Source organism: Bos indicus, chromosome 11 (genome assembly GCF_029378745.1).
Source record: "Bos indicus isolate NIAB-ARS_2022 breed Sahiwal x Tharparkar chromosome 11, NIAB-ARS_B.indTharparkar_mat_pri_1.0, whole genome shotgun sequence".
NCBI classification, from domain to species: Eukaryota; Metazoa; Chordata; class Mammalia; order Artiodactyla; family Bovidae; genus Bos; species Bos indicus.
The window spans coordinates 49,418,479-49,446,460 of NC_091770.1; the positions used below are offsets into that span (position 1 = coordinate 49,418,479).

A 27,982-nucleotide genomic window follows, 5' to 3' on the forward strand; every position below is an offset into this window, starting at 1 on the left:
AGCTTCCCATAACAGTATTTTAATTGTTCTTTCCCTCTCTTATTAATAGCAGTGCTAGAGGTGGTGGGCAATCCCAAAGAAGGGCAATGCCAAAGAATGTTCAAACTACCACATAATTGCACTGCTCTCACATACTAGCAAAATAATCCTCAAAATTCTCCAAGCCAGGCTTCAACAGTACATGAACCGTGAACTTCCAGATGTTTAAGCTGGATTTAGAAAAGGCAGAGGAACGAGAGATCAAATTGCCAACATCAGTTGGATCATAGAAAAAGCCAGAGAATTCCAGAAAAACATCTGCTTCTGTTTTATTGACTATGCCAAAGTCTTTGACTGCTTAGATCACAACAAACTGTGGAAGATTCTTCAAGAGATGGGAATACCAGACCACCTTACCTGCCTCCTTAGAAATCTGTATTGCAGGTCAAGAAGCAACAGTTAGAACTGGACATGGAACAAAAGACTGGTTGCAAATTGGGAAAGGAGTATGTCAAGGCTGTAGGCTGTCACCCTGCTTATTTAACTTATATGCAGAATACATTATGCGAAATGCTGGGTTGGATGAAGCACAAGCTGGAATCAAGATTGATGGGAGAAATATCAGTAACCTCAGATACGTAGATGACACCACCCTCATGGCAGAAAGTGAAGAGGAACAGAAAAGCCTCTTGATGAAAGTGAAAGAGGAGACTGAAAAAGCTGGCTTAAAACCCAATATTAAAAAAAACGAAGATCGTGACATCTGCTCCCATCACTTCATGGCAAATAGATGGGGAAACAATGGAAACAGTGACAGACTTTATTTTCTTGGGCTCTAACATCACCACAGATGGTGACTGCATCCATGAAATTAAAAGATGCTTGCTCCTTGGAAGAAAAGCTATGACCAACCTAGACAACACATTAAAAAGCAGAGACATTACTTTGCCAACAAAGGTCTGTCTAGACAAAGCTGTGGTTTTTCAAGTAGTCATGTATGGATGTGAGAGTTGGACCAAAAAGAAAGCTGAGCACTGAAGAATTGATGCTTTTGAACTGTGGTATTGGAGAAGACTCTTGAGAATCCCTTGGAGAGCAAGGAGATCCAACCAGTCCATCCTAAAGGAAATCTGTCCTGAATATTCATGGAAAGGACTGATGCTGAAGCTGAAACTCCAATACTTTGGCTACCTGATGTGAAGAACTGACTCATTGGAAAAGACCCTGATGCTGGGAAAGGTGGAAGGCAGGAAGAGAAGGGGATGACAGAGGATGATATGGTTGGATGGCATCACCGACTCGATGGATATGAGTTTGAGCAAGCTCCGGGAGTTGGTGATGGACAGGGAAGCCTGGCGTGCTGCCGTCCATGGGGTCGCAAAGTCCACTCAGTCGTGACTGAACTGAACTGAGAGGCGGTGGTGGTGGTATAGTAGCAAGCTAGCAGTTATTGGAGCTTACTTTGTGCAAGGCACAATTCTAAACTCATTACAATGCATGGGCTCATTTTCACACAACTCTGAGGTCAAATCTTCTTCTAATACCTATTTTATAGACGAGGAAACCAAAGCAAAGAGAGATGAGATAATTTCCTGAAGCTTCACAAGTAGGAAGTGGCAGTGCTGGGATTCAAACCCACTTTATTACACAATCTCCAACACACATCGTCCTCCCTGGGCATTTCAGGTTTGGCTCCTATTCACACACACGTGTATCTCAGATAACAGAATGAGAAGCTCTGACTTGAAAATGGAAAACGGTGGTCTCTTTCCATTTTCTGGAATATTAAGTAAGGTTTTCTCCTGTGAAGTTTTCTTTAAGCTTTTGAGGCCTGTTTTTCTGCTTTTCTGTATGAGAGTACAGAGTGTGATAATATACAACTTCCTAGAAAAGTATCTATTTTTCTATCTACAATGTAATGTATCCACTATTCATGGTTTTCCACTCTCAGACATAACATGAGCCCCTGCTCCACCAGCTGTGCTAAGATGTCTCTCAGTGACTGCAGGTTTGTCTGGCGGTGGATGCTATGAGTAGAGAACCTTGTGGAGAGTTTACGAATTTCATGTATTTTTATGTCACTTAAACGGAGATAATAAGTGAGGATGAGTAGTTGATTTATTTGAGGAAAAGGGTCTAAAAAAAATGGAATCATAGAGAGGGCAAAAAAATGTGGTAATGTATATTAATACAGCTATAGTCTTTCCAATACCCGTGAATGGATGAGAGAGTTGGACCATAAAGAAGACTGAGTGCCGAAGAATTGACATTTTCAAACTGTGGTGCTGGAGAAGACTCTTCAGAGTCCTCTGGACTGCAAGGAGATCAAACCAGTCAAACCTAAAGGAAACCAATTCTGAATATTCATACATTGGAAAGACTGATGCTGAAGCTGAAGCTTCTATACTTTGGCAACCTGATGCAAAGAGCCGACTCATTGGAAAAGACCCCGATGTTGGAAAAGACTGAAGGCAAGAGGAGAAGGGAGTAACAGTGAATGAGATGGTTGGATGGCATCACTGATTTCAATGGACATGAATTTGAGCAAACTCAGGGAGATAGTGATGGACAAAGAAGCCTGGTGCACTGAAGTTCATGGGGTCGCAAAGAGCTGGACAGGACATAGTGACTGAACAACAATTAATACAGTCTCCTGGGGCCAACAGGAGAAGGAAATGGCACCCCACTCCAGTACTCTTGCCTGGAAAATCCCATGGATGGAGGAGCCTGGTAGGCTGCAGTCCATGGGGTCGCTAAGAGTCAGACACGACTGAGTGACTTCACTTTCATGCTTAGAGAAGGAAATGGCAACCCACTCCAGTGTTCTTGCCTGGAGAATCCCAGGGATGGGGGAGGCTGGTGGGCTGCCATCTATGGGGTCGCACAGAGTCCGACATGACTGAAGTGATTTAGCGGCAGCAGCAGCAGCAGCTGGGGCCAACAAAAGAATGATAGGAAGCAGAGGATTGAGAAAAGGTGGGCAAATGAACGCTGTTAGGTATTAGATGGTAAACAGATCAGGAATGGAGGTGGAAGGTCTAGCTCTTGTGTGAAGTTGGGTGGTGAATATTAGAAGGGAAATATAGGAGGAAGAGGAGGGCTGGTGGCAGGCTTTTTGTTTTATTTTTCAGAGCTAGATCACTCTGTGCAGCAGGTGGGAGGGCAAACTCAAAGAGTCCATGTGCTTGTTTTAAAAATAATTCACCTCCTCTGAATGCAGATGGAGATTTTTGAAGATATGCAGATAGGATGTGAAGGACGCTGGATGGGGATGTGCCACAGGATGGATGGGGCCATCAGCAAGGATTTGAAACACTGAAAGAGGGCTTCCCTGGTGGCTCAGTCTAAAGAATCCACCAGCCAGTGCAGGAGACTTGAGTTCAATCCCAGGTCTGGGAAGATTCCACGTGCCTCGGAACAACTAAGTTTCTGTGCCACAACTCCTGAGCCTGCACCCTAGAGCTCAGAAGCTGCAACTACTGAAGCCCGAATGCTCTGAGAGCCTGTGTTCTGCAACAGGAGAAGCCACTGCCATGAGAAGCCTGAACACCACAGCTTAAGAGTAGCCCCTGCTCGTTGCAACTAGAGAAAAGTCTGTGCAGCAATGAAGACACAGCATCGACAAATAAATAAATTTTTAAAAAAAATTAAAAAAAAAAGAAATAAAGACAGATGGCTGTGCTGGGAGGGGACAAGCCAGTTTTGTGGTGGTGATGGGGGTCGTTGGGATGCCCTGTCCCCGACTGGCCACTAGTGGGCACCTGCACCTCGCACTTGGCCATCAACAGTTGTCTTGGAATCTAGAGGGTCACAGGCAACTTCCAGGCCTGTCCCCCCTCCCCGTGGGGCATGTTCTTTAGGCTGCTCAGGTCTTGGTGACGGGCCATGGAACCTCTCAGGGCAGCCTGTTCTGGATGGCTGTGACAGTCACCTGAGAACTACACAGGACATTGGTCTGTAAACTACCCAGGGCTCAGACCCTGGAAGTTGGTCTCACGATTACTGGAAATCATACAAGCTCACCGTGCCGTGACTTATCTCTCTAGAGATACCTTCCTTCTCCTCAACTAAATTCTAAATTCTTTAAGCTTTTTAAAAAAATTATTATTTTTTATTGATGTATACTTGATAGTTATGCTGTGTGCTCAGTTGCTCAGTCATGTCTGATTCTTTGAAACCCCATGGACTGTAGCCTGCCAGGTTCCTCTGACCATGGGATTTCCCAGGCAAGAATACTGGAGTGGGTTGCCATTTCCTCCTCCAGGGGATCTTCCTGACCCAGGGATCGAACCCACATCTCTTGCATCTCCTGCACTGGATTCTAAGCTTTTAATGAAAAAAGACTGTCAGGAGATCTTAAAATAAGAGGAGATGAAATATGAATGAGATGAAATTCTACATCTGGGATTTGCTTGCAAACAACCCAGCGTGGTGGAAGGAGGAGTGTGAGTGAGGAAAACCATTGAAATTTTACAGAATTAAGTTTTAGAAGCATCATATATTCCAAGGTCTCCCTTCTACCTGTGTGCTCTGTGTTTCTGAGACTCACTGCACTAGAACAACACTAGTCAGCTTGTGGGGCATGTGGGTTGCCCCAAGCTCCTAAGAAAGCCTGGGAAAGAGGGATACAGGGTCCTAGCTGGGAGCATCTCCTAGCCCATCAATTTCAGTCTGTTGCAAACCCTGAGATGAGGAGACAGATCACACTGCACCTCCTCCCAGGACCCTCCAGACCCTCCTTTGTGACCGTGTCGCCTCGGACATTGGTAGAAAGACGTTGGTTGCCTCTAGGGATTTTTGTTTGCATATATTTTAATTGATTCTTTCCTATAACATCCTGTACAGAACAGCCTCTTCAACTGTTGCTGTGCAGCTCCGAAGAGGAAGTGAGGGCTGTGAACCGAGCTCTAGTGGGAGAGAGAGAACTGGGCTGCCAAGGTGGAGGGGCGGCGGAGGAGGACCAATACAAGCCAGGGGCAGGGCTGGCATTTCTGAGCTCATGACATCCTGGGTGGTGTGTGCGTGTGCCGAGGTGTTAGTGGAAGAGTGGTAGGGACATGCAAAGGCAACACTCTAACTGCTGCACTCCTGACCGTCTGGCTCTCACACTTGGGGCAACGCTGCTAGACCTTCGGGAAGGTGGAGGCAGTGATATGGGACAACGTCAGTGAGAGTGTCCCTTCTGTGCTTTAAGAAGAACAGACTTACCAAGTGTGCTGGGGACGGTGACCGGGCGTCCTTGACTGTGGCGCTGGCGGGGACATCGAGGAGCGGCCATTTCATCTGCAGGTACTACACAGGGGACAGAAAACAATGTGGCTGGTGAGAGGGGGCCACGAAAGAGCTCCATGTGAGCTGGGGCCAGGGGCTGGGGGGCAGACACCAAGCTTCATTCGACCTGCGTGCTCCTTACTGGGTCAGTGTCCAGAGATCGGAGCAGAGTAGAGCATATATCGACACCGCTACCGCCACCAGCCCCTGCATCATTTTGGGGTAAACACGTGACAGCACAACTAACCAAAGTGTAATATTCAAAGCCCCTACTGCTGAGAGTCATTAGGTGTGAGACAGCAAGACTCGTCAAGGGACCCAGGGCTCCAAGACGGTGATCCTGCCTGTTCAGTTCCATCTCTCACAGCATCACACACAACACTCCCCAGGAAACAGCCTCTCCAGAGCAATCTGGGGAATGAAGGAATACAAACGATCTGCCTGACACCTCCAGGGTCACGGGGAATATCTGTCCTTATTAAGGATGTGGATCTTTACTTCGCTGTAGTGTTTCTTGATCATGAAAAGATTTTCCAGTATCCTGCCCTCTCCCATGCATCACTGCAAAAACGCCAACCAAACAGTCCCTAACACACACACACACACACACACACACACACACACACACACACACACTCACACATGCACTTTAAATGAAAAGTGATTAACACCAGCCTAGTAGTCTTGGGCAAGAGCCTGGGAGAGAGTGGGTAGAGAGGCAGTGAGGGGCTCTGGAGTCGGGTGTTCATGGGCTCAGGTTCTCACTCTGCTGATTATGCTGTGTAACCCTGGATAAGTGTCTTAACAACTCTGAACCTCAGTTTCTTCATCCATAGAGCAAGGTGATTATCACTAACTTGACAGGTTGTTGGAAGGATTAGGGACAATGTCAAGTCTTGAACACAATCCTGTGCCCATGGATGGCATTTGATAAATGGCAGCTATTATTTTCATAAGCAAACCATTAATCTTTGCCGGGAGCAAAACACACATGCTGGCTTAGTGTCAACACTGATACAGTGCTTCTGGGCAGCAGACCAGCCTTGCAGGCTCTTTGCAGAATTCTTGAGGTTACTTTGAAAATTTGAGCCCTCATGGGAAGTGATGGCTCCAGGAAATGTTTCCCCAGGGAGACAGAAAGAAGTCTTTGAATTACCCCCTTGCTTCAGTTTTGGGACTGGGGAATAAAATCATGACTTGGCCTTGAGCTCTGAGCAGAGGTCAGGAAAGGAGGTTGGGTAGTACCCCTTTGCTCTCCATCAACCACAAAAATATGACTGAGAGGGCAGGGGCTGGACTTGCCACAAGGTGTCCACAGGCAGGAATCACAACCCAAGGACACATTAGCTAAGGCCCAGGGAGTGGACAGACAGCAGCTGGGGTGGGCCAAGTGGGCCCGGCCATGGGAGGTGGAAATGAATGGGGACCTCGTGAATAAGGACAGGTCCACTCTGAGCCCTCTGGTCTCCTGCCTCTCCCCCAGCTGAGTGTCATCTTTGTCCCTACCTTCTGCCTATCTTATTTGCTTCCTTCCTTTACACCCCCACTCATTTATTTCCCTTCTCAGAGCCTACATTTCCTAGATGAACTAACTGCGATTTAAATGCCTTTGGCAAGTCAACGGCACTGGACAAATGTATCATTAGTAAAAACTCATTTCCTCAGTGAATAACTTTTGTGCCACCCTGACAGTTTTCACAGCAGACTTACATATGTAAAACAGTTTAACTTCCATGACAACTCTGCTATGACATGCTGGGGTGGCTGTCTTAAACTGCAAGACGAGCTAATGGAAGTAAATTCAGGGCAGATGACTTGCCCACGTTATGAAAAGCTGGAGCTGAGGTCTCTTGACTTCAAATCCCACACTCCTCACCACAACATGATTCATAAAGCTTTTCTTAACACAATCTTCTGGAACATTCCATTGCCCCCCATAGCCTTTTCTTGGCTCTGATGGGTTTTTTTTCTCTCCTTTTATGTCTCAAACAGGGCTGGCCACCCAGAAGCTGAATGAATACATACATGGCAATGTATTACTGTAGGGACTCTTGAGGTGGCCAGAGCTTGCATGTTGAGTACTGATTATCACACTTGTTTCTCTACAACCACAAATACCAGGTGAAGTGTTCCAAATTTACCCCCCGCCACATGAAACACCAGTGTTCCTAAAATCCATCAACTCTTCCAGCATCTGGTTCCCTGTCTACAGTCACGAGGGTCAACACCGAACACTCTTCACTCTTGTTGCTTTCTTAGACACGCATGTTGGGGTGGTGCAGAGGAATTGATCTGAATCCTGATTTGGGACAGTGCTGGAGTTTGGGCTCTTTAAGAATACTATCTGCTTAGCTTATGGGCTGGTAGACATAGCAAGCTTGTAGGATTCTTGCAGTTTCTCAACTGTGGCACCATTGACATTTGGGGCTACAGAATTCTTTGTAGTGGGGGCTGTCCTGTGCATTTGAAGATGTTTAGCAGCATCCCTGGCTTCTACCTATTGAATACCAGTAGCACTCACTCTTCTGCCTGGTTATAATAACCAAAAATGTCTCCAGACTTTGCCAAATTTCCAAACTTCACCAAATATCTCTGGGAGGGGCAAAACTGACTATGTATGTATGTGTGTGTGTGTGTATTCTTTTTCATTATAGGTTATTATAAGATATTGAATATAACTCCCTGTGCTGGACAGTAGGACTCTGTCTATTTTGTACATGGCAGTCTGTATCGGCTACTCCCAAGTTCCTAATTTAGCCCTCTCCCACCCCCTTTCCCTTTTGGTGACCATAAGTTTATTTTCTATGTCTGTGAGTCTGTTTAGTTTTGTAAGTAAGTTCATTTGTATCATATTGTAGATTTCCATATAAGGGATATCATATAGTATTTGTCTTTGTCTGAGTTACTTCACTTACTATGATAATATCTAAGGTCCATCTATATTGCTGCAAATAGCATTGTTTTACTATTTTTTTATGGCTGAGTAATATTTCATCGTGGGCTTCTTAGGTGGCTCGGGTAAAGAATCTGCTCAGGTAAAGAGCAGGTTTGACCCTGGGTTGGAAAGATCCCCCAGAGAAGGAAATGGAAACCCACTCCAGTATTCTTGCCTAGAAAATCCCATGAACAGAGGAGCCTGGTTGGCTATAGTCCATGGGGCCGAAAAGAGTCAGACATGACTTAGCAACTGAACAACAACAACAATATTCCATAGTGTATATGTACCACATCCTCTTTATCCATTTATCTGTCAACGGATGTTAAGGTTGCTGCCTTGTCTTGGCTACTGTAAATAGTGCTGCTATGAATGTGGGGGTGCATGTATCTTTTCAAATTACAGTTTTCTCCAGATATATGCCTAAGGAGTAGGATTGCTGGATCATAAGGTAACTCCGTTTTTAGTTTTTTCCAGAGTAGCTGCTCCAACTTACATTCCCACCAACACTGAGGGATTCCTTTCCCGCACACAGGGCCCACTCTCACTCACTAATTATAACTGAAACCTGGAAGCTTGGAGGGTGGCTAAAGATCTTTAGCCTGGTCCACCACTGAAGTCTGGCTCCTTACAGATCAGTCAGGCAGCTGTGGAGAGGGGGTTCCGGGAATAGTATGCATCTTTGCAGGACCCTTCCAGCTCCAGCCGATCATGGAGGTTGAGGGTGTGGCACATGGGCGTGCCTGTGTTCAGAAACAGTTCATTCCAAAAGGTAGGGAAATGGAGGGCTGTTGTTTCCCTCTTTCTACTCTTTGGCTGTTTTTTTTTTTTTTTAAGATTTTGAAACCAGTGGTGGGGGTAAGGAGTGCGGAGAGACCTGTAAGAGCTGGAGCCCCTGTAGCTTGGTGTCATGGAATATCTCTGCATCATAATTCTGAAGAAAGGAGCGTTCTAAAGGGACAGCTGAGCTTCTCAGCACCACAGGTTGGGAGAGAAGGAGCCAGCAACACCCCCTTGTAAGCCTTCCCAACCGCATCCCCAGACCTTTGGAGGTGGCTGTGCACTCCTAAACTCCTAAGTCAGGCTCAGCCTGATGTTCAGCGGAAATAAATCTCTCTTGGCTGTAATTCTCATGTGCGAGCGGCCAGCCCCACAGGGCTCATCACTCATTGGTGGAGAACATGTTCTTGGGGATTAAGAGATGTGTGGCTGAGCCTAGATGCTCTGCATAGTGATGGCATGTGGACAAATGAAAACTGCTGGTTTCTCCAAGCCCAGCCTAAGCTCTGTCCAACTGGCCACAGCTGGCTCCTGACCAGTGTATCATGGTCGGACTTCAGCACCTCCCTACTAGGGGATGCTCACTGGGATGGAGCACAAGGGACCTGTGGGGCCTCAATGCACCGATGGCCAAGCAACAGCAAGAGTCATCGCTTATGGGATAAGCACTCTCTTTTGTGTCAAAAAAACAGAAAGAATGGTGAGGACCCAAATGGTGAGGACTGCTAACCCTCAATTTACAAATGCTACTTAACATGCTGCTGTGTGCGGTGACTCTCTGAGACAGGCTAGGTAGGCAGCTTTCCAATCTTACTGAATCTGGGAAACTCTTTTCCGTGTGTGAGGGTTCCATGGAACACACTTGAAGTTGTTAAAGTGTTTTTTTTTTAAATTTTCTTTTCTTTTGGCTGGGCCATGCAGCATGTAGGATCTTAGTTCCCCAACTAGGTATCGAACTGGTGCCCCCGGCATTAGAAATGTGGAGTCTTAGCCACTGAACCACCAGGGAAGTTTCCTGTCTCTACTTTTTTATAGTTGATTTACAATGTTGCATCAGTTTCAGGTGTATAGCACAGTGATTCAGTTATACACACACATATACATATATATATATAGGAAGATCTGCTATTGTGGTATTGTGGTTCAGTTAGGTAGAGTGAGGCTGTGGTTTAGAATGTGTCTTTATGTTAAGGAAGGATGATTCTATTCCTATTTTCAAATCTCTTTCACTGGGGCAGATGTTGACTTCTCTTAGGATCTACCGAAAAGGTGGTTTCTCTCACTTGACTCAGACTGGAGATTATACCTAGAAACAGATTTCCTTACACTGAAGCACCCTTGCATTCTCCAGGTAAATCCTATTCGATCACAGGGGTTTGTTTGTACTTGTATGTATTGTGGAATGCTAAACATGAATATTTTCAGATTTTTACTTCTATATTCTTAAGTGAGACTGAATAGTTTTCTTTCCTTCCTCCCTTGCTGACGTCTTTATCAAATGTTGCTATCAGCACTGCCTGCCTGTGGGCTTGGTTGCATCTGACTCTTTGCAACCCCATGGGCTGTAGCCTGCCTGGTTCCTCTGTCCGTAGAATTCTCCAGGCAAGAATACTGGAGTGGGTTACCATGCCCTTCTCCAGGGGACCTTCCTGACCAGGGATCGAACCTGCATCTCTTACGTCATTGGCAGGCAGGTTCTTTACCACTAGTGCCACCTGGGAAGCCCCGCTATCAGTGTTATTTTGGCCTTATTATTTATAAAGGGTGCTCCTGCTCTTTTTCTGAATGTTCTGGGATCCTTTCAGTATCTCGGGCCCCTCCCCAGGCCCCTCCATGGGGATAGCCCTTGGCCAGGTGGGCAGGGGCTTTCTTGGTGGCTCAGACAGTAAAGAATCCACCTGCAACTTGGGAGACCTGAGTTCTATCCCTGGGTTGGGAAGATTCCCTGGAGGAGGGCATGTCAACCCACTCCAATATTCCTTCCTAGGAAATCCTAGGGACAGAGGAGCCTGGCAGGCTATGGTCCATGAGGTCACAAAGAGTCAGTCACAACTGAACAATTAAGCCACAGCACAGGTGGGCAGTTTCTGCTCAGGTCCAGCCTGGGGAAGGGTCCCTGTGTAGGGTCTCTCACTGGAGAACCGGAGCCCTCCTCCTGGAGGGAGGTGGGGCGCTGGGCCTGCAGAACTGTGTTGTGCCTGGAGACCGTGCAGCAGATTAATTGCAGCTGTGCCCTGGAATTTCCCCAGCACACAAATCTTCATGATGCAAAACAGCTGGGAGGAAATCCCAGCATGCCCTGTCCAGAGGCAGAACTGCCAATGAGCGCTGGAGATTAACCCTCTGCCTCCCAGAAGGTAGGGACAGCTCCTTCCCCACCAGGCCCCCCAGTTCCAAACTTGCTGTGATAGAGACAGGACACTCAGGACTCTTGGCAACGCCCACATTCTCCCCATCTAAGTGTTCTCACAGAAAACCCTGTAAGCAGGTCCAGGCAAGAGAGGAAGCTAAGCCTCATGGTACAGACACAAGATCAGTGTTCCCAGTTAGGGGCTCCTTACAGCCGGAAGCCAGAAGGCAAGTCAGCTTCACTCCACCAAATGCCTCTTCTCCTTGTGGGGAGGGACAGACTTGGCACAGAAAGAAAGGGCCCCTGTCTCTACCTTTCCTGTCTCATGGTTTTCATGTGTTGGATCAGAAGCTCATCAGCTTAGGTGACCAGTCTTTCCTACCTCTCTGGTCCCTCATGGTGAATGAAGATTCTGGGACACTAGAATTGGGCTCCTTTTAATACAGAGAAGACCTTCCCAAGCCTCCCTCCCAGATCATATGGTGGGCCAGCCATCCAGGAACACAGGCCAGAGACCCAACCCTGAAGGCAGATGGCCATCCACTCTCCGATCCCTTTTAAAGGTGATTTTTAACATCAAGAATTGTATTATAGGGATTTCCTGGTGGTCCAGTGGCTAAGATACCACACTCCCAAAGCAGGATGCCTGGGTTTGATCTCTGGTCAGGGAACTAGATCCCACACACTGCAACTAAGAGTATGCATGCTGTAACAAAAAAAATACAAGCTGGATTTAGAGAAGGCAGAGGAATCAGAGATCAAATTGTCAATATCCGCTGGATCATAGAAAAAGCAAGAGAATGCCATAAAAACATCTACTTCTGCTTAATGACTATGCTAAAGCCTTTGACTGTATGGATGACAACAGACTGTGGAAAAATTCTTAAAGAGATGCGAATACCAGACCACCTTACCAGCCTTCTGAGAAACCTGTATGCAGGGCAAGAAGCAACAGTTAGAACAAGACATGGAACAATGGACTGGTTCCAAACTAGGAAAGGAGTACGTCCAGACTATATATTGTCACCCTGCTTGTTGAACTTACATGAGGAATACATCATGAGAAACGCTGGGCTGGATGAAGCACAAGCTGGAATCAAGATTGCTGGGAGAAATATCAATAACCTCAGATATGCAGATGACACCACCCTAATGCCAGAAAGCGAAGAAGAACTAAAGAGCCTCTTGATGAAGGTGAATGAGAAGAGTGGAAAAAGCTGGCTTAAAACCCAACATTCAAAAAACAAAGATCATGGCAACCAGTCCCATCATTTCATGGCAAACAGATGGGAAACAAATGGAAACAGTGACAGATTTTCTTTTCCTTTTTTTTTTTTTTAGATTTTATTTTCTTTGGCTCCAAAATCACTGTGGATGGTGACTATAGCCAAAAGACGTTTGTTCCTTGGAAGAAAAGCTATGACAAACCTAGACAATGTATTAAAAAGCAAAGACATCACTTTGCCAACAAAGGTCCATATATCAAAGCTATGGTTTTTCCAGTAATTATGTATGGATGTGAGAGTCGGACCATAAAGAAGGCTGAGTGCAGAAGAATAGATGGTTTTGAATTGTGGCGCTGCAGAAGACTTTTGAGAGTCCCTTGGACAGCAAGGAGATCAAACCAGTTAATGTTAAAGGAAATCAACCCTGAATATTCATTGGAAGGACTGATGCTGAAGCTGAAGCTCCAGTACTCTGGCAACCTTATGCAAAGAGCCGATTCATTGGAAAAGACCCTGATGCTGGGAAAGATTGAGTGGCATCTTTAACTCAATGGACATGAGTTTGAGCACACTCCAGGATACTGAAGGACAGGGAAGCCTGGCGTGCTGCAATTCATAGGGTCGCAGAGAGTCAGACATGACTGAGCGACTGAACAACAACAAAACTAAAAAAGATCCTACACGCCACAATGGAAGATCAAAGATCCTGAGTACTGCAACTAAGCCCTGGAACAGCTGAATTAAAAAACAAAGTCACTGAAAAAGATAAAATGAAAGAAGTAGAAAAACTGGCTTCCCCAGTGGCTCAGTGGTAAAGAATATGCGTGCAATGCAGGAGACACCGGAGACCCAGGTTTGATTGTTGGGTTGGAAGATCCCCTGGAGGAAGAAATGGCAACCCACTCCAGTATTCTTGCCTGGAAAGTCCCATGGAAAATGAGCCTCGTGGGCTATACTCCATGGGGTTGCAAAGAGTCAGACACGATTGAGCGACTGAGCATGCATTAGAAGAACTCGTTCCCAAACTTGATGGATTAGACACAGTTCCAGGAGCAAAGTATAAAAAAGGTTTACACTCTTATCCTTTATTTCCTTTATCTATAGATGACTAGTTTCTGCATCTGCTTAATTTTCTGAATAGCACTAAACCCCCAATACAACCACCTTTTTTGGTTTTGCTCAAGTGTAGATGGCTGTGTTCCTTCTTGAAGTTTTGTTGATAGGTGAGTTGTTACAAATAAATCCAATTAATAAATCTATAAAGCCCTATGATAAGTGACTTTTCAACTTAATATGACAGACCCAATTTTCCTTGGAAAAGTTATTTAGAACCACATGTGGCTAGTGTTTTAAGCCAGGGAAGGGAATTTTGTCTCTCTAGCACCTGTCACAGCAACTTAGTCAATAAATATTTTTGGAGCCCCTCTGTGCACTGGCAGCAGAGGGGCTCCAAGAACATTCCATGACTATAGAGTAAACTCAAAAATAAGAGTGGGCTGGCTGGGTTTCAGTTTCCCCATAAGTACCCATTTCCTGCCCTTTCCCCCAATAATTCCCCTTCTTTCCTGCATGGCCTCAACCTATTCTCTTTCTCTCCCAATTCAGAGAATCTGGCCATTTTGCCTACCAGATTTTTTTCTCCCTTTTTTGACCACACCTTGTAGCATGTACGAACTTAGTTCCCCAAACAGGGATCAAACCAGTGCCCCCTACATTGCAAGCACAGATTCTTAACCACTGGACCACCAGGGAACTCCCAAGAGACAGATTTTATTTTCTTGGGTTGAAAAAATCACTGCGGATGGTGACTGCAGCCATGAAATAAAAAGAAGCTTGCTTCTTGGAAGAAAGGCTTTGACAACCCTAGACAGCATATTAAAAAGCAGAGACATCACTTTGCCAACAAAGGTTTCATATAGTCAAAGCTATATTTTTTCCAGTAGTCAAGTACAGATATGAGAGTTGGACCATAAAGAAGGCTGAGCACCAAAGAATTGATGCTTTCGAACAGTGGTGCTGGAGAAGACTTTTGAGAGTCCCTTGGATAGCAAGATCAAACCAGTCAGTACTAAAGGAAATCAATCCTGAATATTCATTGGAAGGACTGATGCTGAAGCTCCAAAACTCTGGCTACTTGATGCGAAGAGCCAACTTACCGGGAAAGACCCTGATGCTGGGAAAGATTGAGGGCAGGAGGAAAAGGGGGTGACAGAGGATGAGATGGTTAGATAGTATCATTGACTCAATGGATATTGAGCAAACTCCAGGTAATAGTGGAGGACAGAGGAGCCTGGCGTGTTGCAGTCCATGGGGTTGCAAAGAGACGGACAGGACCTAGCAACTGAACACCACCAGAGCTGAAGAAAGTTGTTTTAAAAAATATCTCTACCAGAGGCCAATTTTTAGTGGTGAAAGGACAGAGCACAAAAGTTTAGAGAGCAGGGTTCCAGACTCTCTCTAACCTCTCTGAACTAGGTCGTCTCACCTTTTAAAATGAGACTGTTTCACTTCATCAGCCTGAAGCTTGGGACCCAAACCAGATGGCCTTCTATGGAAGAGAAATCAAATGCTCGTCTAAAGCACAGGGCGTGCCAGGGAGTGGAGCCTGAGTTGAGGGGCTCAAATCTGACCCCCACTTCCGAGCTGTGTTCCTGAGGACGTTTCTTGACCTTGAATAACCTCTGCTTTCTCGCCAGTAAAATGGGAATAAAGGGTTTTTTATTTACAGGAATGGTCACCCAGGAGAGGACCAAGGTCGGGCACATGACACGCTCTCAGGAAATATGTGTTTCGTCACTAAAATGTAGTAATTTTTGTGCAATGAGCCTCTTACCTGCACTTTTCCCAGGGGCAGGGAAGAGCTAATTAATAGGATTCAGCCCCTCACTCATCTCCAGGTGCTCTGTGGGGAGCGATCCTGTATGGGTAAATGTTTAACAACTGGCTGTCTAAGCGAAAACAGAAAGATGAAGCCTGCTTTGCAGCACTTGCTTGTATTCATAGTGAAAATCTTCCCACTGTGGCTGACTGTGAGCTCCCACGGTGAGTCGCCGACTGCAGGGTGGGGAAGAGATGCTTATGATTGGCTGGGGCTGCTTGCTGTGTCCACAGGTGGTGGGAGGCTGCCATGTGTGTTTCTCAGCTGAAGTGGTCTTGAGGGAGAGCGGGACACTCAACCAGGCACGTCTTCCTGACTGCAGTGTCCTCCTTCTGGAGGGAGCAGGGGAACTCTGTCCCCAGAGCTATGGGGGCTCCCACTCTGTGAAGGGGCCTCTGGGATGGAGACCTGGGCTTTCCAGAAAAGTCAGAGTCAAACTGCTTTTAGGTCCTCATTTCCAAGTCTGGAGTTACGCACCTCCTGTGTCCTATGTACCCTCTTGCAGTGACTTTTACCTTGTGTCTGCTGGGCCTAGGAGCTTCCCTGGTGACTCAGCGGTAAAGAATCTGCCTCCAATGCAGGAGCCACAGGAGATGTGGGTTCAATCCCTGGGTTGGAAAGATTCCCTGGAGGAGGGCATGACTACCCACTCCAATATTCTTTTTTTTTTTTTTTTCACTCCAATATTCTTGCCTGGGGAATCCCATGGACAGAGGAGCCTGGCAGGCTATAATCCATGGGGTCGCAAAGAGCCTGACACAATGGAAGCGACTTAGCATGCAAGCATGCTGCTGGGCCCAGGCAGTTTCTGTGCTCACTGCCTGACAATGGATACATCATAGAGAAAGAAGCTTCTTCACAGGGACTTGTGTTGAAGACCTGGCCATCTGTTCCCTGGGCAGACCCCTGCCTGACCCCTTCTCCTCTCCCTCTGGCTCTGGTCTTGCTGTGGCCACGTCTGGTATACACCGACAGTGAACCCCTGCCTCCAGGTACAATCATCTGCCACGGCCCTGCTATGGCCTCTGCCCGTGCACCACCATCATGCGCACGTGGGGCTGATCACACACCCGCACACGCAGAGCTGCCTCATTCTCTTAATGGCCTGCGCTGTCCACAGCATGAAGGTAACACAACCTTCTAACCAGCTGCATAGTCGTAGACATACAGGTGCTTCCCAGTCTTTTGCCACCATGAATATCCTCATCACATTGCTCATGTCTGAGTACAGTTGTAGGACCTATTTCCAGTTGAGAGGGAACTGCTAGGTCAAAGGTATGTACCTTTGGCTTTTTAAAAAAATATTTATTTTATTTGGCTACTCTATATCTTAGTTGTAGCACATAGGATCTCTTAATTGTGGCATGTGAGATCTAGTTCCTGGACCAGGGATCGAAACCCGGTCCCCTGAATTGGAAGCACAGAGTCTTAGCCGCTGGACCAGCAGGGAAGTCCCTGGACCCCTGGCTTTTGGAGAGTATTACCAAAGACCTCCCTGTCTACACCCTTACCAGCAATGCACAAGGGAGCTCATCTCCCCAAGCCCCTGCCCACATAGTGTTATTCAATGTAATGATCTTTGCCAGGTGGACAGGTGAAAAACACGAGCTCACCATAGTTTCCATTTGCATTTCTCTTATAAGTGAGGCTGGGAATTGTCATCTGGACAGGTACTGATTTGAAGGACAGAAAAAACGTGTGCAACCAAAAAAGGGCTTTACAGTCTATGGGGGGAGGGGGGTGGTGGTGGGCGGGGGCAGAGAAAGGGTGAGTGCGAAATGAACAGGGGTAGCGGAAGGTGGGAGGAGGCCTAGGAGAGGGTCTCTGGGGTTCCTCGTAATTCCAGAGAACTGTGCAGTCTTTGTTGTATTCGACTTTCACTAGGGAGGGAGGAGGGCAGGTCTGATGGGAGATGAGGGCGTGGTCTGCGGGGTGTGGACGTGTGCAAAGGCAGAGGGCAGCCCAGGAAGCCGCTGCCACTTCCACTTCCCACCCATCTGGTTACTACCAGGCCCCTGAAGACCTGAGAAGGAAAATAAAGGCAACTGGCTTTTTATCTGCCAAATTCTATGGACATCTCTGGGGAAACACATTTCCTGCCCATAAGCCCTCTCCCATTTTGGCTCCTGTGGTTCCAGGCTCTGTGTGCCCCCTAGATGGTCTACACTTATTGACCTACATAAATGTCTTGGGCAAACTGTTCAATGAGTAAAGCCAGCTGTGGAACCAGAAGGAGAGTCACGGAAATGTTCTCACTGGGTTTTAGCATTTCGGGCAATTTTACTTTCTTCTTTGTGCTTTTCTTACTCATTTGACATTTCCACAAAGCCTGGCAGGTGTGGTCCATGGGGTTGCAAAGAGTCAGACATGGCCGAGCAACTAAGCACAGCACAGCATGCAGCATATAGTATACTACTGAAACAGTAAGCAAAGCTATGAATATAATAGCAACTCTAGATTATTTTCATCCCCCCAAACTGCACCTTCAGTTTCCCCAACTAGAAACCCCCAAATCCACCACCTTAACGCCTTCAGCCACCTCCCCTATCTCCTGTTGGCTACCAAGTTCCATGGATCCTGAGCATCTTTCTAGATTCTAGGGTTCAGGTTCTCCCTATTTCATAGCTAGGCCACTGCAGGATCTGCATCTGGTCTCCTGGCTCCTGTTCAGTGTTGGCTTGACTATCCAGGAGGCGGGCCTTTTCAGGTGGCCAGTGGTAAAGAAGAACCCGGCTGCTGATGCAGCAGACCCAGGTTCGATCCCTGGGTCAGGAAGATCCATTGGAGGAAGAAATGGCAACCCTCTCCAATATTCTTGCCAGAATAATTGCATGGACAGAGAAAGGGGTGGAGTGTGGGCTACAGGGCATTTGGCCCCAGACTGAAAAAAATGTCTGGTGTCCACATCAAAGAATAGGTTGTTGGATGGAGACTAAGGGGTCCCAGTCTTCTTCCACAGTGTCAACAATGCTTCTGTCTTTCTACTCATCTCTTCCAGCTCACCCTTCACTGGCCCTCCAGAAATATCTTTCTAAAACATTTTCAGTGCCCATAAATGCGTGCTTAATTGTGTCCGACTCTGTGAACCCATAGGCTGTAGCCCACCAGGGTCCTATATCCATGGGATTTCCCAGGCAAGAATACTGGAACGGGTTGCCATTCCCTTCTCCAGGCAGATTCTTTACTGTCCGAGCCACCAGGGAAACCTTCTAAAACATAAAACTATGCTATTTAAAACTAGCAGATGGCTTCTCATTCTTTCACAACTGCCTACTTGTACTTATAAAACTGACCAAGAGGCAGCAAAAGCTCTGTGCAAAACACTCCATAGATGTTTAATGGTTACCTCCTCTATCAGGTGGTGGTTTATGTGCATGATATGTCACAGCGGAGATTTTTTTTAAAGGCGTATAAACAACTGGAATATAAGTCAGCAGATGACAGGTTCAGAGAAGAGGACTGCAGGGGGTAGAATTCTCATGGAAACGCTGAAGACTTCACACAGGAGATGGCATCTGAGCTGGGGCATGCGGCAGAATACACTTCTGCAGTCACTTAGTTGTGAAAGCACTTTAGTTAATTCATTTGATGTTGCTGATCCTTGGATATGGATAAAGCAGATGCTATCATTCTCATTTTAAAGATGGAGAGGGACATTCCTGGCGATCCAGTGGTTAAGACTCTGAGCTCTCAATGCAGAGGGTGAGGGTTCAATCCCTCGTTGGGGAACTAAGATCCTGCATGCTATGTGGTACTGCCAATTTTTTTTTTGCCACTTTATTTTTTAATTGAAGGATAATTATAGAATTTTGCTGTTTTCTGTCAAACATCAACAAGAATCAGCCATAGGTACAGCCATGTCCCCTCCTCCTGAGCCTCCCCTCCCTCCAGAGCCTCCCTCCCCATCCCACCCCTCTAGATTTTTCACAGAGCTCCTGTTTGAGTTCCCCAAGTCATATAGCAAATTCCCATTGGCTGGCTATTTTACATATGGTACTGTAAATTTCCATGTTATTCTCTCCATACATCTCACTCTTTCCCTCCTCCCTCTCTGCTGTGTCCATAGGTCTGTTCTCAACCACTGCTGCCCTAAAAATAAATTCATCAGTGCCATCTTTCTAGATTCTATATATATGTGTCAGTATATGGTATTTACATTTCTCTTTCTGACTTGCTTCACTCTGTATAATAGGTTCTAGACTCAAATGTATTCCTTTTTATGGCTGAGTAGTATTCCACTGTATATATGTACCACAGCTTCTTTATTCATTCATCTGTCGATGGACATCTAGATTGCTTCCATGTTCTAGCTGTTGTAAATAGTGCTGCAATGAACACTGGGATACATGTGTCTTTTTCAATTTTGGTTTCCTCAAGGTATACGCCTAGGAGTGGGACTGCTGGGTCATATGGAGGTTTTATTCCTTTTTTTTTTTTTTTTAAAGGAATCTCCAAACCATCTTCCATAAAGACCATGTCAACTTACATTCCCACCAGCAATGCAAGAGGGTTCCCTTTTCTCCACACCCTCTCCAGCATTTATTATTTGTAGACTTTTTGATGACGGTCATTCTGACTGGTGTGAGGTGGTATCTCATTGTAGTTTTGATTTGCATTTCTCTAATGATGAGCGATGTTGAGCATCTTTTCACGTGTTTGTTAGTCATCTGTATGTTTCCTTTGGAGAAATGTCTGTTTAGGTCTTTTTCCCACTTTATGATTGGGTTGTTTGTTTTTCCCGTATTGAGTTATATGAGCTGCTTGTGTATTTTGAAAATTAATTCTTTGTCAGTTGTTTCATTGGCTATTATTTTCTCCCATTCTGTGGGTTGTCTTTTCTTTTAAGTTTAATTAGGTCCCACTTGTTTATTTTGTTTAAAAAGAAAGAACCTTCCTTCCTGGGACTTCCCTGGCAATCCAGTGGTTAAGACTTAGCCTTGCACGGTCTCTGTGTCAACCTGGAGAGGTGGGATGGGGAGGGAGATGGAAGGGAGGTTCAAGAGGGAGGGGATATATGTATACCTACAGGAGACAGGGATCAAGACCATCCCCATGGAAAAGAAATGCAAAAAAGCAAAATGGCTGTCTGGGGAGGCCTTACAAATAGCTGTGAAAAGAAGAGAAGCAAAAAGCAAAGCAGAAAAGGAAAGATATAAGCATCTGAATGCAGAATTCCAAAGAATAGCAAGGAGAGATAAGAAAGCCTTCCTCAGCGATCAATGCAAAGAAATAGAGGAAAACAACAGAATGGGAAAGACTAGAGATCTCTTCAAGAAAATTAGAGATACCAAGGGAACATTTCATGCAAAGATGGGCTCGATAAAGGACAGAAATGGTATGGACCTAACAGAAGCAGAAGATATTAAGAAGAGCTGGCAAGAATACACAGAACTGTGCAAAAAATATCTTCACGACCCAGATAATCACGATGGTGTGATCACTCACCTAGAGCCAGACATCCTGGAATGTGAAGTTAAGTGGGCCTTAGAAAGCATCACTACGAACAAAGCTAGTGGAGGTAATGGAATTCCAGTTAAGCTCTTTCAAATCCTGAAAGATGATGCTGTGAAAGTGCTGCACTCAATATGCCAGCAAATTTGGAAAACTCAGCAGTGGCCACAGGACTGGAAAAGGTCTGTTTTCATTCCAGTCCCAAAGAAAGGCAATGCCAAAGAATGCTCAAACTACCACACAATTGCACTCATCTCACATGCTAGTAAAGTAATGCTCAAAATTCTCCAAGCCAGGCTTCAGCAATACATGAACCGTGAACTTCCAAATGGTCAAGCTGGTTTTAGAAAAGGCAGAGGAACCAGAGATCAAATTGCCAACATCCGCTGGATCATCGAAAAAGCAAGAGAGTTCCAGAAAAAATCTACCTCTGCTTTATTGACTATGCCAAAGCCTTTGACTGTGTGGCTCACAATAAAGTGTGGAAAATTCTTCAAGAGATGGGAATACCAGACCACCTGACCTGCCTCTTGAGAAACCTGTATGCAGGTCAGGAAGCAATAGCTAGAACTGGACATGGAACAACAGACTGGTTCCAAATAGGAAAAGGAGTACATCAAGGCTGTATATTGTCACCCTGTTTATTTAACTTTTTTTGTTTGTTTGTTTATTTAACTTCTATGCAGAGTACATCATGAGAAACGCTGGGCTGGAAGAAGCACAAGCTGGAATCAAGATTGCCGGGAGAAATATCAATAACCTCAGATATGCAGATGACACCACCCTTATGCCAGAAAGTGAAGAGGAACTAAAAAGCCTCTTGAGGAAAGTGAAAGAGGAGAGTGAAAAAGTTGGCTTAAAGCTCAACATTCAGAAAACGAAGATCATGGCATCCAGTCCCATCACTTCATGGGAAATAGATGGGGAAACAGTGGAAACAGTGGCTGACTTTATTTTTTTGGGCTCCAAAATCACTGCAGATGGTGACTGCAGCCATGAAATTAAAAGATGCTTACTCCTTGGAAGAAAAGTTATGACCAACCTATATAGCATATTGAAAAGCAGAGATATTACTTTGCCAACAAAGGTTCATCTAGTCAATCAAGGCTATGGTTTTTCCATTGGTCATGTATGGATGTGGGAATTGGACTGTGAAGAAAGCTGAGTGCCGAAGAATTGATGCTTTTGAACTGTGGTGTTGGAGAAGACTCTTGAGAGTCCCTTGGACTGCAAGGAGATCCAACAAGTCCATTCTGAAGGAGATCAGCCCTGGGATTTCTTTGGAAGGAATGATGCTGAAGCTGAAACTCCAATACTTTGGCCACCTCATGCGAAGAGTTGACTCATTGGACAAGACTCTGATGCTGGGAGGGATTGGGGGCAGGAGGAGAAGGGGACGACAGAGGATGAGATGGCTGGATGGCATCACTGACTCGATGGACGTGAGTCTGAGTGAACTCTGGGAATTGGTGATGGACAGGGAGGCCTGGCGTGCTGGGATTCATGGGGTCGCAAAGAGTCAGACACGACTGAGGGACTGAACTGAACTGAACTTAACTGATGGCTGATTCATTGTTGAGGTCTGACAAAAAACAACAAAATTCTGTAAATTACCCTTCAATTAAAAAATAAAAACAAAACAAAACAAAAACTTAGGCTTCCAGTGCAGGGGGTGTGAGTTTGATCTCTGCTCTGGGAGTTAAGATCCCACATGTCTTCTGGCCAAAACATCAAAGGGTAAGACAGAAGCGACATTGTAATAAATTCAATAAAGACTTAAAAAATGGTCCACATAAAAAAAAATTAAAAATAAATAAATATGGGGAAACTGAGTCTGCTGAATGCTCTTGGATTTACTCAAAGTCATAAACTAGTTGACGGTCCAGTTGGCATGAGAAATATGGGGCTTTGGACTTTTATGATATGACTCTGAGAGTACAGGGAATGCTCTCTGTCCTCTAGAGGCTTCCATTTCGTCTTGGAATCCTGGGATTCCCAAGTGGCTCAGTGGTAAAGAATCCACCTACAAATGCAGGAGACACAGGTTCCATCCCTGGGTTGGGAAGATTCCCTGGAGAAGGAAATAGCAATGTACTCCATTATTCTTGCTTGGGAAATCCCATGGACAGAGGAGCCTGGTGGGTTACAGTCCATGGGGTCTCAGAGAGTCGTACACGACTTAGCGACTAAACAACAACAATCTTGGGATAGCAAATATGGACATGGGTGATGCCACACACCCCTGGTGGACCCATGGCAGACACTGTTAATAGATCATGTCACTCTTCCCAATTAATGTTGGGTAAGACCTCAGAATCTTCAACCTAGTACACCAGGCAGCCACTAACACTTGGTTAAAATCCATCTGTGAGGTACAGTCTGTTTATTCTGATCTAAGCCTGAAGGTAGATATGGACATTCCGGGTGGCAAGAGGGAGAGGTGGGACCAGGCCTCATGAACATTGCCCTCCTGGTTGGCACAGTGAGAAACTAAGTTCCTAGACAGAGGGGAAGGAGCCACAGACAATACGACTGGACAGCGAGACCAGTAATGACTGCAAAGCCCATTGACCAAAAGCAGGCCTGGGAAATCTGAAGTTTATGGATTTTCCCTGTGGGAGGAGAAGCTGGAAGGCATCCCAGGTATTGAGGAGACAGGAAGCAGGATCTGCGGATAATCAATGGGGAACAGGAAGTGCTTATCTGGGGCCAATAAAGCACACAACACAAAGGAACAGCCAGGCGGGTCAGAGCTGCCTCCCAGAGCACTGAGCTCCAACAGCCTCTCTCCCCAAGTCCTCTCCCTGGCTCCCGCAGGCCCAGCAGCTGGCCAAAATCAACAAATCCTGGGCACCAGGAACTGGGAAATGTCTGAGGAGGTCCCTAAATAGGTAGGCAGCTCTGGGAGAGACCTCGGACCCCACCAGCAAGAGACGATGCTAAGAATAATAATGCCACACCAGCCACCTCTACCCAGTGACTCTTGATAAAAGAGCCAGGAGGCCGGCTCCTGCATCTGACCCTGCTGTGTGTCCTCGAGTGGGTTAGTCACGTACCTGCTGCTGCTGCTAAGTTGCTTCAGTCGTTGTCTGACTCTTAGCGACCCCATGGACTGCAGCCCACCAGGCTCCTCCATCCATGGGATTTTCCTGGCAAGAGTACTGGAGTGGGGTGCCATTGCCTTCTCTGTAGTCATGTAGAGGGAACCAAAAATGATTTCATATTCATATGGAAGCAAAGGTAGAGGAAATTAGAACAGGATAGTGGGAGGGCTAAGAAAGTAATGTTTTGGGTGGGTATATTTCATTTTGATACTTTATATGCATCATCACAGGGCTTCCCAGATGGCTTGGTGATAAAGAATTCACCAGCCAGTGCAGGAGAGATGCATTCAATCCCTGGATTGGGAAGATCCCCTAGAGGAAGAAATGGCAACCCACTCCAGTATTCTTGCCTGGAGAATCCCATGGACAGACCAGCCTGGTGGGTTACAGTCCATGGGGTTGCAGAGTTGGACTCGACTGAGCAACTAAGCAGGCACACAGTATCACAATACCCAACTCATGCCTCCTCCTCCTCACTTCATGAAAGACTATAGCACCTCATTCCCAGTTCCCATCTCAATTCTATTAAAAAATCACTTTTTGAAATTATTATTTTTTAAACCTAGACAGTTTTAAAAAGCAAAGACATAACTTTGCCAACAAAGGTCTGTGTAGTCAAAGCTATGGTTTTTCCAGTAGTCATGTATGGATGTGAGAGTTGGACCATAAAGAAGGCTGAGCACCGAAGAATTAATGCTTTCAAACTGTGGTGTTGGAGAAGACTCTTGAGAGTCCCTTGAAAGGAAGGAGATCAAACCAGTCAATCCTAAAGGAAATCAACCCTGAATATTCATAGGAAAGACTGTTGCTGAAACTGAAGCTCCAATACTTTGGCCACCTTATGGGAAATTCATTGGAAAAGCCCCTGATGCTGGGAAAGATTGAGGGCAGGAGGAGAAGAGGGTAACAGAGGATGAGATGGTTGGATGGCATCACTGACTCAATGGACACGAGTTTGAGGAAATCAGGGAGATAGTGATGGACAGAGAAGCCTAGCGTGTTGCAGTTCATGGGGTCGTAAAGAGTAAGACATGACTGAGCGACTGAACAACAACAACATCATTTTTTTTCTATTTTTTGGCTGCATGCAGTATGTGGGATTTTAGTTCCTAAACCAGGGGTCCAGCACCCGACAGTGGAATCGCAGTGTCTTAATCACTGGACCACCAAGGAAGTTCCAACCTCTCCTATTTTTATTATTAAAATGAATAGTTTAATAGACATTAGGATATATATATCTCTGTTGGGTTGGCCAGAAAGTCTGTTTGGGTTTTTTTCGTTAAGATGTTATGGAAAAACCCAAATGGAACTTTTGGCCAGCCCAATATATAGATATGGAAAACTCGTTTCTTGGACATGGTTGCTTTCAACAAAGTTTCATTTTAAGAAGTATAGATAAAGTGAGACAGTTCAAAGAAAAATATTAAGTAAATGAAATAGGAGCTATGTGGTATAAAGATTATACAAATAAGGGACATTTGAGGAACACACAGAGACTCACGTGTTTATGGGCATCCAGGCTGCAATCCATGGGGTCGCTAGGAGTCGGACACGACTGAGCAACGTCACTTTCACTTTTCACTTCCATGCATTGGAGAAGGAAATGGCAACCCACTCCAGTGTTCTTGTCTGGAGAATCCCAGGGATGGGGGAGCCTGGTGGGCTGCTGTCTATGGGGTCGCACAGAGTCAGACACGACTGAAGCGACTTAGCAGCAGCAGCAGAGATTATACCAAGTTTCAAGCAGCAACCTTAGGAACTGGGAGGGGTCTGCAGACAAACCTTGGAGTCAACCCTAAGACACATCACTATTTTATTCCCAAATGCTTCTCACCCAGGACCACCATCTTCTTGTGCTCTCCTGGGTCAAAACCTCCGAAACCTTTCCCTCCACCCTCTTCCTCACTGTTCGCTGGCTAAGCCCTGTCCATGGGCCACCTCAGCTTTTTTTCCATCTCTACCATCCCAGACCTTGCAATGGCTTCCAAGCCCCTCTTGCAAGTCATGTGCACACCTTGTCACCCCCACTGACTTCCCTGCTCATGGCAAGGCTCCTGGATGCTCCCTCATGTGCCCTGAAGCTTCTAGGGTGCAGGAACTAAAACTTCTCTGTGTCCTGGGTGGCCACAGTCCTTGGCACAGCACGTCGTTTGAGAGGCGCTTAATGGTTATTGCAAGGCATTTCAGAGTTAACAGAATCAGACACACAAGTGCTTCAACCCTCTAAGTGTTGCTCCCCAACCAGTTCTAGGTGGAAATTGAAGAGCCTACTCTTGCTGGCCTAGGACAAGAGCAAGGATAACCACAGCCTTTTGGGAAGACAGTGGATAGAGCCAGTGGGTCCATCCACTGGCAGTGGGTGGTCCTGGGCTCAGTCATGTCTGACTCTTTGCGACCCCATGGACTGTAGCCCACCAGGCTCCTCTGTCCATGGAATGGACAAGAATGCTGGAGTGGGTTGCCATTTCCTTCTCCAGGGGATCTTCCCAACTGAGGGGTCGAACCTGAGTCTCCTGCCTCTCTTGCATTGGCAGGCGTATTCTTTACTACTGAGCCACCTGGGTCTACCAGTTGATAAAGGCTCCATTTTCTTAATACAATAAGACTGATCAAATAAAAAAAAATTCACTGATATCATATCTGCTTCCAAATATTTTAACATTTCCCTCTAGAGTGTATACACTGATCACAAAAAATAACCTGGTATATCTTAGTTCTTCTGTAGGGGAGGATGACACAGGGTTGTCCTGCCCAGTGTTGCTGTGCAGTACAGCATTTCTGGAATCCATATTCTGTCTGATATTACCATTCACATAAGCAGGCAAGTAGGTACAAAAGCCTTTGGACAGCAGACTCCACGGAAGAGCAAATAGATGTCTTTAAACATAACATTACCTTGTACCAGGCACTGTAACAAGCTATTTCCATGTGTTATTTCATTTAACCCTTATAGCCTTATAAGTTGATACTATTATTATCCCCACAGAACAAAGACTTTAAGTAACCTGCCTAAGTCCTATTTCTCAAAGGCCATATTTTTAACCCTTTCATTATACTAATGCTTGAAGAGAAATAAAACACACCACTTTAACAGCCCATCAGGGCATTTCTCAGATAAATTCCCTTTAAGAGCTGGGATTAGAACAACCCAGGCATCCTAACCCCTAGATGCAGACGAGCTTATATGGATCAGGTTATTTATTTATTTTTCAACATATAACCCAATAGAGGAATATATAAAAATAATTGGAAGGGGATGAAGTATTATGTAGAAAAAAATAAATATTATGAATGCCAATCAGCAGAAGTGATATAACACATAACAAAGGAATAGTTGTATTATTCAAGATTGTGTTTTGGCCAATCCAGACATTCCTAGTATGGTGGTAGCTCCCCACTGCCCCCTGGTGGTTCCTAGGCACTCCCTGGGAGCCGGCCAGGACAAGGAGTGCAAGTGAAGTCGCTCAGTCCTGTCTGGCTCTTTGAGACCCCAGGGACTGTAGCCTATCAGGCTCCTCCGTCCATGGGATTTTCCAGGCAAGAGTGCTGGAGGGGATTGCCAGTTCCTTCTCCAGGGGATCTTAAGGAGGAGCCTGAAAAAAAGGCTTTGATGAGGATCTATGTGGTAAGCACTGAAAACTGCATCAGGCAAAAGCCTCAGAAATCCCAGAAGCAGTAAAGCTCCTTTGGGCTAGGTACTTACCCAAACTAACCCAAAGTTAAGGGAAATCTCTGGGTTCCACTTCCATTTGTATGCAGAATTTGAGATAAAGAAGTTATGAACTCAGTAATGAGTTAAATACTCTCTGTGAAATTGGCTAATGCTCTTTCCCTCTTTAATTACCATGGGCACCTTTTCATACCCTGTTGATGGGAGAGTAAATTAGTAAAGCTTTCTTGTGCAATTTGGAGGTATGTACCCAGCTTTCCAAAGGCTTACCACCCTTTAGTAATGACTCCTAAGGAAATAATTAAGGATGTGAGCAAATATAGTTTAAGAATGTGCAC

General features: G+C 45.7%; 1 protein-coding gene across 1 annotated transcript in view; it reads right to left on the reverse strand.

The window, feature by feature from the left end:
* The window catches only part of TCF7L1 (transcription factor 7 like 1), a 202,661-nt gene that overhangs the window by 22,772 nt on the left and 151,907 nt on the right, over nt 1–27,982 (reverse strand). Inside the window, exon 4 of the mRNA XM_019969482.2 lies at nt 5,188–5,271. Within this exon, the coding sequence (XP_019825041.2) occupies nt 5,188–5,271 (84 nt within the window). The remainder of the gene's footprint in view (nt 1–5,187; nt 5,272–27,982) is intronic.